Raw genomic sequence first — 13149 nt, forward strand, 5'->3', positions numbered from 1 at the left:
CGGTGTTGCAACCGTGTTGTGTGATAAGTTCAGACAATCTGAATATGCTATGGTCAAGCGAGATACCCACTCACTCGCAGTGTAACCAAAATGTAAGACATTTTTTGATTTTGCATGGGGCATAAAAAAGGTCTTTACATTTTGTTACGGAAGGAAGGAGTAGTAAACTGTATCGTTCAGTAAGATTAGCAACGGAATGAAGCATCCGGAACTGAACGCAATAAGCAAGGCCACCCTCGATCACGCGGCAAAGAATGATCAACGATGGATGCAGTGGGGCACACCCACATCAACCAGTCACGCGCCAAAGCTTATAGACCAGAAACAATTCTCGACGGGTGTCCACACTATAAAATCCAGCCACCACCCTGGCAGCAGTACTCTACCGTGCATCCTGCATCCCCAGTGTCCGTTTCGTGCCATTTGTGCAGAGTGCGGCTCTGAGCTCTCGGCGCGTCGGGGACTGGGGTTTCTCCAAGGCTGAAAAGGCGAGCAGTGGGCGACCCTGGAAGAAGTACACTGCACACTCACGAGGCAGGCAGCGATAGCAACCAGCGCTGCGCAACAATGGCTGCTGGCAGCGCCACCTCCAGCTCTTGGGCGCTCCTCCTCGTCTCCATCCTTTCCGCCGCGTTCCTCTTCGGCGTAGGGGACGCCGGGGCTGTTCACAAGGTGGTCGACCCGGAGTGGCATCAGGCCACCGCGACCTGGTACGGCAGCGCCGAAGGCGACGGCAGCGATGGTAAGCTCTCTCCACGGCCATCCGTTTATCTTCCCTGCAACTCTCACATCCTTGGTCTAGAGCATGCAAATTTAAGGTTCGCAGAGCCGCAGCAAGCCAGCAATGGCGCGGCATCTGTCATCGTGGTTCGTCTGTAACTTGTAGTCGCATATCAAATTCGCCCCACCATTTTAGTGACTCGGGATTGGGGTTTTTGTTCTCTTCTCCGTCTTCTCTTGAAAAAATACTTCTAGCCGTTAGCATATTATCCTTTTTTTTCAACTTCGTTGACACATTATCGGCACCTCATCGGATCCTCGGCACGCATATGCCTATAGGATGCACAAGGAATTTCGCGTATGCCGTTTTAGCCGGCACGCGAGCGTGGTGGTGCCAAAAGGCCGTGCCGGGTCCTCGGCTATCCGCCTTTCTTTAACATGAACTAGAGTATCCGCTTTTCACTAACAAAACAACCACAAAACTCGGCTCAAATAGTAAGTTTTAATCCACCCCGCACTGTCGGCGTAAGTAAAAACTGAAGCCTGAACATTAATTTTGCACTATCGTCTGCTAGATGTGAAAGGCATGATGCCGGTACGTCTGAGATCTGACAACACCGAAACTTACCTTTGCTTTGGCATTTCACCGCGAGATTATAAAGACGTATGAGCAGCATTCACACTCACTAGTTGGCACTTAGCACTGGCCTATTTTAAAGGCAACCATGAGTAAGTTCGATCTTGTCTTGAGGTTAACGCATCCTCACATGATCCGGCTTGCTTGCTCCCTCCCCGTGCTCCCACCTCATCCTACGGCCGTCTTTTTTCCCTTTTCCTTTTTAATCTAATCATCTTCCCCCTGATTTTAAGAAGGTGGGGTCGGGCCTTATTTTGTTCCAATCAAATCAAGCCACGTATGCAGGAGCACAAAGGGGCGCACGCGCGGGGAGCCGGCAAGTCTCGTCCATCCTCACAACGGATCCACATGCAGCTCACGTCCTTAATATATATGCATCCATGCCATTTGCATTTCAATGTGTCCCACACATGTCCTTTTGCCGTTTGGCCAGTGCTGTTACTAGATCTGACCACCCGGCATCGACGTTTCTTCTCTAGATTAACTTCTTCCCCTTCTAGGACCACGGTTGATCGTGGATCGATCGCACGTGCATGCATGTAGCATGCTACCCCGTTTTTTGTCTCCGTGCCATGCATGGGTTGTAAAAGTTACTGTGCTACTCTGCTGATCTCGTGTATGTAAACGCACGTTGTTTGCAGGCGGCGCGTGCGGGTACGGGACGCTGGTGGACGTGGTGCCGATGAAGGCCCGCGTGGGCGCGGTGAGCCCGGTGCTGTTCAAGGCCGGCGAGGGCTGCGGCGCCTGCTACAAGGTCAGGTGCCTCGACCGGGGCATCTGCTCGCGCCGCGCCGTCACCGTCATCGTCACCGACGAGTGCCCCGGCGGCTACTGCTCCCTGGGCCGCACGCACTTCGACCTCAGCGGCGCCGCCTTCGGCAGGCTGGCCGTCGCCGGCCACGGCGGGCAGCTGCGCAACCGAGGCGAGATCTCCGTCGTGTTCCGCAGGTGACACGCAACTTGCTCAGCTTGCCATAATGCCATTCAATTAGCATTTCTACCCCCCGAACTAGCCGTGCTCCGTTCCATCCGGGCCACGTCGCCCACCATGTGTCGACGGTGCTAGCAGACAGAAAATGTCTACCACTATACCCTTCCGTCTGACAGTTTAACCACTTGAACTCTGTCAAAAAGTTGTGTACGTACGGCGTAGAGTAGAAACAAAGGCTGTCAAAATGCTCAACGACACTGTCAGATCTGACTAGCTACGGGTCGAGGACCACCGGCCGGGGTTCACCGTTCAGTGTCTGTCCACATGCCTTCGCCTGCTGTAGTTGGATCTTGGACCGGGCGTGCCTCCATGCAACATTTTTCTTGTCACGACTCCCCGGCCGGCCATCACGCCTTCTCCATTCACACTGTCTATTGAGGCTGGCCGCGCACACGCCTCTGCACGCCGAGGCTGGCTGCAGAGTTCACATTTTGTCATGTTCATAGCGCGGGATGAAATAGGCAGTTTACAGTTTGACCGAGATGGCTCATGAGCTCCATGTGCGTCCCGTTTGATTTCAGGACGCCGTGCAAGTACCGAGGGAAGAACATTGCCTTCCGCGTGGTCGAGGGCTCCACGAGCTTCTGGCTCTCGCTTCTGGTGGAGTTCGAGGACGGCGACGGTGACATTGGATCCATGCAGCTCAAGCAGGTAAACAAAAGGAGTGCGCCTTTATGCCGTTAATTCAGCACGCACTTTGCATTGCCATAGGTAGGATCAAAACCGAAAGAAATAATCGATCGCATCGTCACCTACTCTTGAAATGCATGAGCGGTAGAGTGGCACTAACATGGAAAATGTTGCTCCCTCCGCCCCGAATATGTGGTGTATAAATTCAGTTACAAAGTCAATTATTAATAAGTTAATTAAATATGTAGCATAAAAATATCAATGACAACAACACTGAATAAATACATTATGATAATGTTGATGGATATATTAATTTTCATATGATATTTTTTTTGAATTTTATATGATATATTATTTATCTTCCTATATTTGTACATATGCCTGTTCAAACTTAGAAAGCTTTGTACATCACCTATTTAGGGGAGAGGGAGTACTAGAGGGTGGATTATTCAAAATGCAAGGTTTTTTTTTTCCGTGGGCAGTGCGCTAGTGCATGCATGTGATTGGCCATTGTGGGCGACATAATAGTAGATAGGCAGGCATGGACAGCAGCTTGGCCCCTGCATTTTTTCTTTCTTTTTGAGTTGATTGGCCGTACCTTACCAGGTCCCGCACACAGTGAATACGCCATGCCCTTTGCCACGTCCCCTGCTTTTCCAAAGATGCTAAGTGACACCCCTTGGTCTCATTCTCAACAATCTCAAATGTCCAACTCCACTAATACTTCGTACTGCCTCGCAACACTGGCTTGCTAGGTACTTCCTCCGTCCAAAAAAATTTATCCCTCAAATAAATATATCTAGCATCAAGTTAGAGCATCTTCAGCCGTTGAGCTCCCAGAAGGCTTTTTTTTGCCGCTTGGGAGGCTACCGGCGAAAATTTTGGCCTGGGGGTGAAAACGTTTCCAGCCGTGTCCACCCCCAAGCCGTGCCCAGGCCGCGCCCTCCCCAGGCCACGGCCGGCCCGGCCTCGCCGCCGAGCTCGCTCCTCCGCACGAGGGTTCGCTGGCCACCTCCGTCCCTGTGTGTACAAGTACTCGTGCCTCTTCGTTCCTCCATCGCGCGCCCTGCATCTTCAGCCCTGGCATCGGCGTGCCCGCTTCGCTGCGGTCGCTTCGTCCTGCGCCTGCATCGACCCCGACTCCGCGCAGGTCTGCGCCGCCCCGCTCGCCCTCCGCTCCCGCGCCTCGGCCGTCTTCGCACTGGTTCGGCCTCCGCCCGAGCCCCCGGCGCCTAGCCACGCCGTCTCGCGCGCCTGCGTACGGCCCTGCTCCTGAGCCGGCCGCTGCTCCGTAGTCGGCAGGAGGCTCCGCCGATGCGCCCGCCTCATCCCGGGCCGGCTGCGCCCCGGTCCTTCGTCGCCGGGTCCCCCGCACCTCCCGCTACCCGGCCCCGTGCCGCGTTGCCTCGCACGCGACCCCGCTCGTCCTCGCCCGAGCTCGCCCTGCCGCTGTCTTGCCGGCCGCCTCCCCGGACGGCTACGAGGTGCTGGAGAGGGATTCGGGGCTGGCCTTCGCCTCGAGCACGCCGGACGCCGACCACGCGCGCCCGAGCTGGACACCTGACTCCTCCAGCGACGCTCCGCCCCGCGCCGACGCGCTCCGCGCTCGAGAGAGAGGGGCAGGCGAGAAGAAAGAGGAAAAGAGAGGAGAGAGGTTGTGGGAGGCCAACGGTGGGCCAACCGCAAGAAAAAGGCATCGCCGGCACGCCCAGCTGCTCCACAGGGGGCTGGGTTTGGTGTGGGACTGCCGGCGTTAATTTTCTCTAAATCCGGCGAAAAATGAGGCTTTGGGGGGCTGAGTGGGGGGATATTTTACTGCCGGCGCCCAAAAAGTGGCTGTGGGGGGGCGTCTTGGGGGGCCGGCTGGAGATGCTCTTAGTGCTAGATACATCCATTTGAGGAACAAATTTGGGACAAGTTTTTTCGGACGGAGGGAGTTTCACAGATCAGTCTTCCATCCCCTACACAGGCTGCATTATGATGTCTGGAGCAACTTTGTGTTTTGGCAACGCAAATAGGAAAATAGTTTAGTTTCAGGTCTTATTTTGCAATTTTTTTGTCATGTTGAAGTTTCAAGTCTATATTATTGTACTGATCTGATGTGAAGTCACTAATTTGCATTATCGTAATGTATGCACAGGCAAACTCGGCACAATGGCAGGACATGAAGCACATATGGGGTGCCACTTGGAGCCTCACGCCGGGCCCGTTGGTGGGACCGTTCTCTGTTAGGCTGACGACCCTAACTACAAAGAAGACCCTCTCGGCCCAAGACGTCATCCCAAGGAACTGGACTCCCAAAGCAACATACACATCTCGTCTCAACTTCGCATAGAGCACACCATATGGAACTAAGCCAAAGTTTCGTTAGCTTGTGAATTGTTCTTGTTGGGCTCATAGTAGTCCCATAGCCTTATTTGATTTCTGTGTAGGTATCTCTGTGTGTGCGTGCGCGTGTAGTATTGATACCAAGATAGAGGGTGGAAATAGGCAGCCCTCTCCGAAGTGGAGAGAGAGCATGGTGGGGTCAGTGTTTCTAATCGGGTGAAGCAAGGTGTGCATTTAAAGATATTATGTATGGATGGTCGTAATCTTGAAAAATAATGTACCTATGTATGGATGGAGTATGATTGCAAGATCATTATGGCATGCGTTGTCACATCCATTCATTTTGTTGTCACGTTCATTCATTTTATAGGAGGATGGTAGAACTTTTTTGTAAATATATGAAGGCACACAATACTAAATTAAACTTACAAAAAATAACATGTATATTTGTTCGTGATTAATACGGACCTGCATCAATGCATGTCTTGCCGCGCTTGCGCCTCTTGAAAAAAGAATGATACCCACATAGGATAATTTAGGTAGTCTAAATATTTAATTTTTTTTAGAATAAATAGAAATCTTAAAACCACAACACCTTAATGTAGGGATATCTGTGTAATGATTTGAGTACATGATGCAAAAATCAGCACAATGAAATTACATTGTCTAAATAGCTAGTGGACTCTCGCTCATCCATGTCGATCCCCATCGAAGCCAACTTGGCCAGATTGGTGGGGTGCACCTAGAACTTCTGAATATCCTGGCCAAGCTGAAAGGAGGTTGATTTGGCACGCTTGGCGAGTTTAATATCGTCCGTGTCTACCGTGGACTGCATCTCTGCGAGCTTGTCGGTAACCAGGGATTCTGCAAGTGCATCGACTGCTAGGGCGCATGTGGTCTTCTCGGTCTTCAAAGATCGCTTAATGTCACTAGATATGGTGATGACCCCGTTTGGGCAGGGCATCTTGAGTTTCAGATAAGCCTAATGTGGGATCACACCAAATCGTGTGAAGGCGAAAGAGAGCATGGTACTCGCTCTTGAAAGCCACTACCTCGAAGCTCAAGGGCTCCAAATGGTAGTTGTCTCGCGTACCAAGCTGTTGGGGAACGCAGTAATTTCAAAAAACTTCCTACGCACACGCAAGATCCATCTAGGTGATGCATAGCAACGAGAGGGGCGAGTGTTGTCCACGTACCCTTGTAGACCGAAAGCGGAAGCATTATGACAACGCGGTTGATGTAGTCGTACGTCTTCACGATCCGACCGATCCTAGTACCGAAAGTACGACACCTCCGCGATCTGCACACGTTCAGCTCGGTGACGTCCCACGAACTCTAGATCCAGCTAAGTGTCGAGGGAGAGCTTCGTCAGCACGACGGCGTGATGAAGGCGATGATGAAGTTACCGACGCAGGGCTTCGCCTAAGCACTACAACGATATGACCGAGGTGGAAATCTGTGGAGGGGGGCACCGCACACGGCTAAACAATCAACTTGTGTGTCTATGGGTGGCCCTTCCCCCGTATATAAAGGAGGGGGAGGAGGCCGGCCGGACCTAGAGGGCGCGCCAAGGGGGGAGGAATCCTCCTCTTAGTAGGAGTAGCATTCCTCCTTTCCTAGTCCTACTAGGAGGGGGAAGGAAGGAGAGGGGGAGGGAGAGGGAAAGAGGGGCCGCGCCCCCCTCCCCTAGTCCAATTCAGACTCCCTTGGGGGGGCGTCACCTCCTGGCTGCTGCCCTCTCTATCCCCTAAAGCCCACTAAGGGCCCAATAACTTCCCGGGGGGGGGGGGGTTCGGTAACCCTCCGGCACTCCGGTTTTATCCGAAACCTCCCGGAACACTTTCAGTGTCCGAACATAGCCGTCCAATATATCAATCTTTATGTCTCGACCATTTCGAGACTCCTCGTCATGTCCGTGATCACATCCGGGACTCTGAACTACATTCGGTACATCAAAACACATAAACTCATAATACCGATCGTGACCGAACGTTAAGCGTGCGGACCCTACGGGTTCGAGAACTATGTAGACATGACCGAGACTCGTCTCCGGTTAATAACCAATAGTGGAACCTGGATGCTCATATTGGTTCCTATATATTCTATGAAGATCTTTATCGGTCAAACCGCATAACAACATACGTTGTTCCCTTTGTTATCGGTATGTTACTTGTCCGAGATTCGATCGTCGGTATCTCAATACCTAGTTCAATCTCGTTACCGGCAAGTCTCTTTACTCGTTCCGTAATGCAGCATCCCGCAACTAACTCATTAGTCACATTGCTTGCAAGGCTTATAGTGATGTGCATTACCAAGAGGGCCCAGAGATACCTCTCCGATACTCGGAGTGAGAAATCCTAATCTCGATCTATGCCAACTCAACAAACACCATCAGAGACACCTGTAGAGCATCTTTATAATCACCAAGTTACGTTGTGACGTTTGATAGCACACTAAGTGTTCCTCCGGTATTCGGAAGTTGCATAATCTCATAGTCACAGGAACATGTATAAGTCATGAAGAAAGCAATAGCAAAAAACTAAACGATCATCGTGCTAAGCTAACGGATGGGTCAAGTCAATCACATCATTCTCTAATGATGTGATCCCGTTAATCAAATGACAACTCATGTCTATGGCTAGGAAACTTAACCATCTTTGATTCAACGAGCTAGTCAAGTAGAGGCATACTAGTGACACTCTGTTTGTCTATGTATTCACACGTGTACTAAGTTTCCGGTTAATACAATTCTAGCATGAATAATAAACATTTATCATGATATAACGAAATATAAATAACAACTTTATTATTGCCTCTAGGGCATATTTCCTTCAGTCTCCCACTTGCACTAGAGTCAATAATCTAGATTACACAGTAATGATTCTAACACCCATGGAGTCTTGGTGATGATCATGTTTTGCTCGTGAGAGAGGCTTAGTCAATGGGTCTGCAACATTCAGGTCCGTATGTATCTTGCAAATCTCTATGTCTCCCTCCTTGACTTGATCGCGGATAGAATTGAAGCGTCTCTTGATGTGCTTGGTTCTCTTGTGAAATCTGGATTCCTTTGCCAAGACAATTGCACCAGTATTGTCACAAAAGATTTTCATTGGACCCGATGCACTAGGTATGACACCTAGATTGGATATGAACTCCTTCATCCAGATTCCTTCATTTGCTCCTTCCGAAGCAGCTATGTACTCCGCTTCACACGTAGATCCCGCCACGACGCTTTGCTTAGAACTGCACCAACTTACAGCTCCACTGTTCAATATGAATACGTATCCGGTTTGTGACTTAGAGTCATCCGGATCAGTGTCAAAGCTTGCATCGACGTAACCATTTACTACGAGCTCTTTGTCACCTCCATAAACGAGAAACATATCACTACAAAAAAATACACTTCCGTGATGATACGTGTTTGTCACAGTAGGTCGCGTTTTTTGTCATGCATGTACATCCATGACGATTTTATGACAGAATCAAGATAGTCATACCTGTGCTGACGTAGAAGTGTTCCATTGTGACGCCCGGATAATTAAGCTATAGTAAAAACTTTGCTAATGATGCCACGTCATCCCGTTTACTGTTGATATTCGTGTGTTAGTTCAAAACGCTATGAATTCAAATTTGAATTAGTGACAAACACCAAAAGTTTTCAAACGTTAAAAACAAAATGTTCGGGGTGTTATTATGGAGGAGAACATATTTTTTTTTAAATGTCTAAATACTCTAAAACAAATAAATAGAAAAAGGAAATAAGTAAAAGAAAAAGAAATACAAAACAGAAAAGGAAAAGGAAAAGGCCCCCCCACTGGGCCAACTGTGGCCCAGCTGGCCTGCCCAACTGGGCCAAGGCCCATCCCACTCCCCATATTTCCTCAACGGACCCAAACCCTAATCTCCCCGACCACCACTTCCCCCCTCGCTCTGGATCTGGATCGGGAGGAGCCCGATCCCTTCGCCCTCGCTCGACGCCCGACGCCGCCCCACCGCTGGACCTCGCCGCCCGGAGCCCGTGCCGCCTCCCCGTCGCCAACGTCGCCTCGTCCCCGTCGTCCTCATCGACCCGCACTGCCTCGGACCCTACACCCTCCCATGAGCTCGCTCTCCTCCGGTCGGCCGCACTCCCGTGCTACCATCGTCACCTGCACTCCCCGCGCTCGCGGCCTCCTCCCCCGCACGTGCCTGGGCCGCGCGCCCCATCGTGCCCGACCACCGCGCGCGCGCTCACGCTGACCGCGCCCCGCGTTGCCCCCTGCTCGCGCGCGTGGCCGCTCCGCTGCTGCACTGCCGTCGCCGCACCCCGGTTCACCTACAGTTCCTCCGGCCGCCGCCGTTACTCGCCTCGCGCCCGGAGCTCCTCTGCCTCCCCCCCGCTTCACCTGCAAGCCCCTCCCCCCGCTGCTGCTGCTCTGCTACTACCGCTGCTCTACCTTCCCAGCAGCCCCGCGCCCCCGCAACGGCTCGCGCGCGCCCCCGCCGGCGCCGTTCGCCTCCACCGCGCCGCGGCCAGCTCCGCCCTACCCCCTACTCCCCGTGGCCACGCACTGCGTGCCGAGGCCACCGCCGCACTTGCCGTCCCGCTCCGCCGCGGCACTCGCCCTGCGCCGCTCCTAGCCCCGCCCGCTTCGCCCTTTTCCGCTTGGGTTCGCCCGCCCCGCTGCACGCGTGACCCGTTAGGGGCCGTGGCCCAATGACAGCCGGGGCCCACCCCTAGAGAACGATTTTTTAAAAAAAGAGATATAAAAAAATAAATAAATTACTTTCTTAATTAATTAATTAATTAACTTAATTAATTATGTTAATTAACTACTAAACCTAATTAACCTACTAACTAATCTAATTAAACAGTTAGTTAGTTAGTTAGTTAGACAATGACATGCGGGACCCACGTGTCAACTTGACCAGTCAACACCTCTGTAGACTGATGACATCATGCTGAGGTCATGCTGATGCAACAATACTATTTTTGAATCTAATTAATAATTAATAATTTAGAAAATGGTTTAAAACTTTAAAAATTAATATAAAATAATCCATAATTCGGATGAAAATACTTTGTACATGAAAGTTGCTCAGAATTTCGAGACGAATCCGATTACGCAGTCCGTTCGTCCGCCACACATCCCTAGCATAGCGAACACGCAACTTTCCCCCTCCGGTTCATTTGTCCGAAAACGCGAAAAAGCGGGGATACTTTCCCGTTTGTTTCCCCCCTTCGCCGGTATCACCTCCTACTGCGTTAGGGAACACCTGACACCGTTACATGTCTTGTCATGCATCGTTATGCATCTGTTTGTATTGTATTCATTGTTTCTTCCCCCTCTTCTCTCTGGTAGACTACGAGACCGACGCCGCTGCTACCCAGTACGACTACGATGTTGACGACCCCTCCTTCTTGGCTGAGCTTCCAGGCAAGCCCCCCCTTGATCACCAGATATCGCCTATTCTCCTCTCTACTGCTTGCATTAGAGTAGTGTAGCATGTTACTGCTTCCGGTTAATCCCATTCTGATGCATAGCCTGTCATTGTTGCTAGAATTGTTGATACCTTTACCTGCAATCCTACATGCTTAGTACAGGTTGCTAGTACTTCATCAGTGGCCCTACATTCTTGTCCGTCTGCCATGCTATACTATCGGGCCGTGATCACTCGGAAGGTGATCGCAGGTTTATACTTACATACATATTATACATGATATATGTGTTGGAAATATGCCCTAGAGGCAATAATAAATGGTTATTATTATATTTCCTTGTTCATCATAATTGTCTATTGTTCATGCTATAATTGTGTTATCCGGAAATCGTAATACATGTGTGAATACATAGACCACAACGTGTCCCTAGTAAGCCTCTATTGACTAGCTCGTTGATCAACAGATAGTCATGGTTTCCTGACTATGGACATTGGATGTCATTGATAACGGGATCACATCATTAGGAGAATGATGTGATGGACAAGACCCAATCCTAAGCATAGCACAAAAGATCGTGTAGTTCGTTTGCTAGAGCTTTTCCAATGTCAAGTATCATTTCCTTAGACCATGAGATCGTGCAACTCCCGGATACCGTAGGAGTGCTTTGGGTGTACCAAACGTCACAACGTAACTGGGTGACTATAAAGGTACACTACGGGTACCTCTGAAAGTGTCTGTTGGGTTGGCACGGATCGAGACTGGGATTTGTCACTCCGTATGACGGAGAGGTATCTCTGGGCCCACTCGGTAATGCGTCATCATAATGAGCTCAATGTGACTAAGGAGTTAGCCGCGGGATCATGCATTACGGTACGAGTAAAGTGACTTGCCAGTAACGAGATTGAACAAGGTATTGGGATACCGACGATCGAATCTCGGTTAAGTAACATACCGATTGACAAAGGGAATTGTATACGGGATTGATTGAATCCTCGACATCGTGGTTCATCCGATGAGATCATCGTGGAACATGTGGGAGCCAACATGGGTATCCAGATCCCGCTGTTGGTTATTGAACGGAGAGGCGTCTCGGTCATGTCTGCATGTCTCCCGAACCCGTAGGGTCTACACACTTAAGGTTCGGTGACGCTAGGGTTGTAGAGATATTAGTATGCGGAAACCTGAAAGTTGTTCGGAGTCCCGGATGAGATCCTGGACGTCATGAGGAGTTCTGGAATGGTCCGGAGGTGAAGAATTATATATAGCAAGTCCAGTTTCGGCCACCGGGAAAGTTTCGGGGGTTATCGGTATTGTACCGGGACCACCGGAAGGGTCCCGGGGGTCCACCGGGTGGGGCCACCTATCCCGGAGGGCCCCATGGACTGAAGTGGGAGGGGAACCAGACCCTAGTGGCTGGTGCGCCCCCCATGGGCCTCCCCCTGCGCCTAGGGTTGGAAACCCTGGGGGTGGGGGGCGCCCCACCTGACTTGGGGGGGGGGGGAAGTTCCCCCCCTTGGCCGGCGCCGCCCCCATAGATGGGATCCCAGGGCCGGCGCCCCCCCAGGGGGCCTATATAAAGGGGGGAGGGAGGGCTGCTGTACCCTAGCCCCTGGCGCCTCCCTCTCCCTCCCGTGACACCTCTCTCTCCCGCTTGCGCTTGGCGAAGCCCTGCCGGGATCCCCGCTACTTCCACCACCACGCCGTCGTGCTGCTGGATCTCCATCAACCTCTCCTTCCCCTTGCTGGATCAAGAAGGAGGAGACGTCGCTGCTCCGTACGTGTGTTGAACGCGGAGGTGCCGTCCGTTCGGCGCTCGGTCATCGGTGATTTGGATCACGACGAGTACGACTCCATCAACCCCGTTCATTAGAACGCTTCCGCTCGCGATCTACAAGGGTATGTAGATACACTCCTTCCCTCTCGTTGCTAGTAGACTCCATAGATGGATCTTGGTGATGCGCAGAAAATTTTAAAATTCTGCTACGATCCCCAACAGTGGCATCATGAGCCAGGCCTATGCGTAGTTACTATGCACGAGTAGAACACAAAGCAGTTGTGGGCGTAGATGTTGTCAATTTTTCTTGCCACTACTAGTCTTATCTTGTTTCGGCGGTATTGTGGGATGAAGCGGCCCGGACCGACCTTACACGTACGCTTACGTGAGACAGGTTCCACCGACTGACATGCACTAGTTGCATAAGGTCGCTAGCGGGTGTCTGTCTCTCCCACTTTAGTCGGAACGGATTCGATGAAAAGGGTCCTTATGAAGGGTAAATAGAAATTGGCATATCACGTTGTGGTTTTACGTAGGTAAGAAACGTTCTTGCTAGAAACCTATAGAAGCCATGTAAAAACTTGCAACAACAATTAGAGGACGTCTAACTTGTTTTTGCAGCATGTGCCTTGTGATGTGATGTGGCC

General features: G+C 51.1%; 1 protein-coding gene across 1 annotated transcript; it reads left to right on the plus strand.

Annotated features, from left to right (window-relative positions):
• Positions 1-374: 374 nt before the first annotated feature.
• On the plus strand, positions 375-5594 carry LOC123144930 (expansin-B16). Its single transcript, XM_044564202.1, has 4 exons — positions 375-742; positions 1999-2305; positions 2870-2999; positions 5119-5594. Exons 1-4 carry the CDS (start codon positions 568-570, stop codon positions 5311-5313), a joined length of 807 nt encoding a protein of 268 aa, XP_044420137.1. The 5' UTR covers positions 375-567; the 3' UTR covers positions 5314-5594.
• The last annotated feature ends 7555 nt before the right edge of the window (positions 5595-13149 follow it).

This window comes from Triticum aestivum, chromosome 6D (genome assembly GCF_018294505.1).
Source record: "Triticum aestivum cultivar Chinese Spring chromosome 6D, IWGSC CS RefSeq v2.1, whole genome shotgun sequence".
NCBI lineage: Eukaryota > Viridiplantae > Streptophyta > Magnoliopsida > Poales > Poaceae > Triticum > Triticum aestivum.

What these genes read in the sequence shown, in the direction of transcription:
- LOC123144930 (XM_044564202.1), top strand. Translation starts at nt 568, where the DNA reads ATGGCTGCTGGCAGCGCCACCTCCAGCTCTTGGGCGCTCCTCCTCGTC. An exon ending in CGAAGGCGACGGCAGCGATG is followed by an intron (nt 743 to 1,998) that starts GTAAGCTCTCTC and finishes CGTTGTTTGCAG; the next exon opens with GCGGCGCGTGCGGGTACGGG. An exon ending in ATCTCCGTCGTGTTCCGCAG is followed by an intron (nt 2,306 to 2,869) that starts GTGACACGCAAC and finishes GTTTGATTTCAG; the next exon opens with GACGCCGTGCAAGTACCGAG.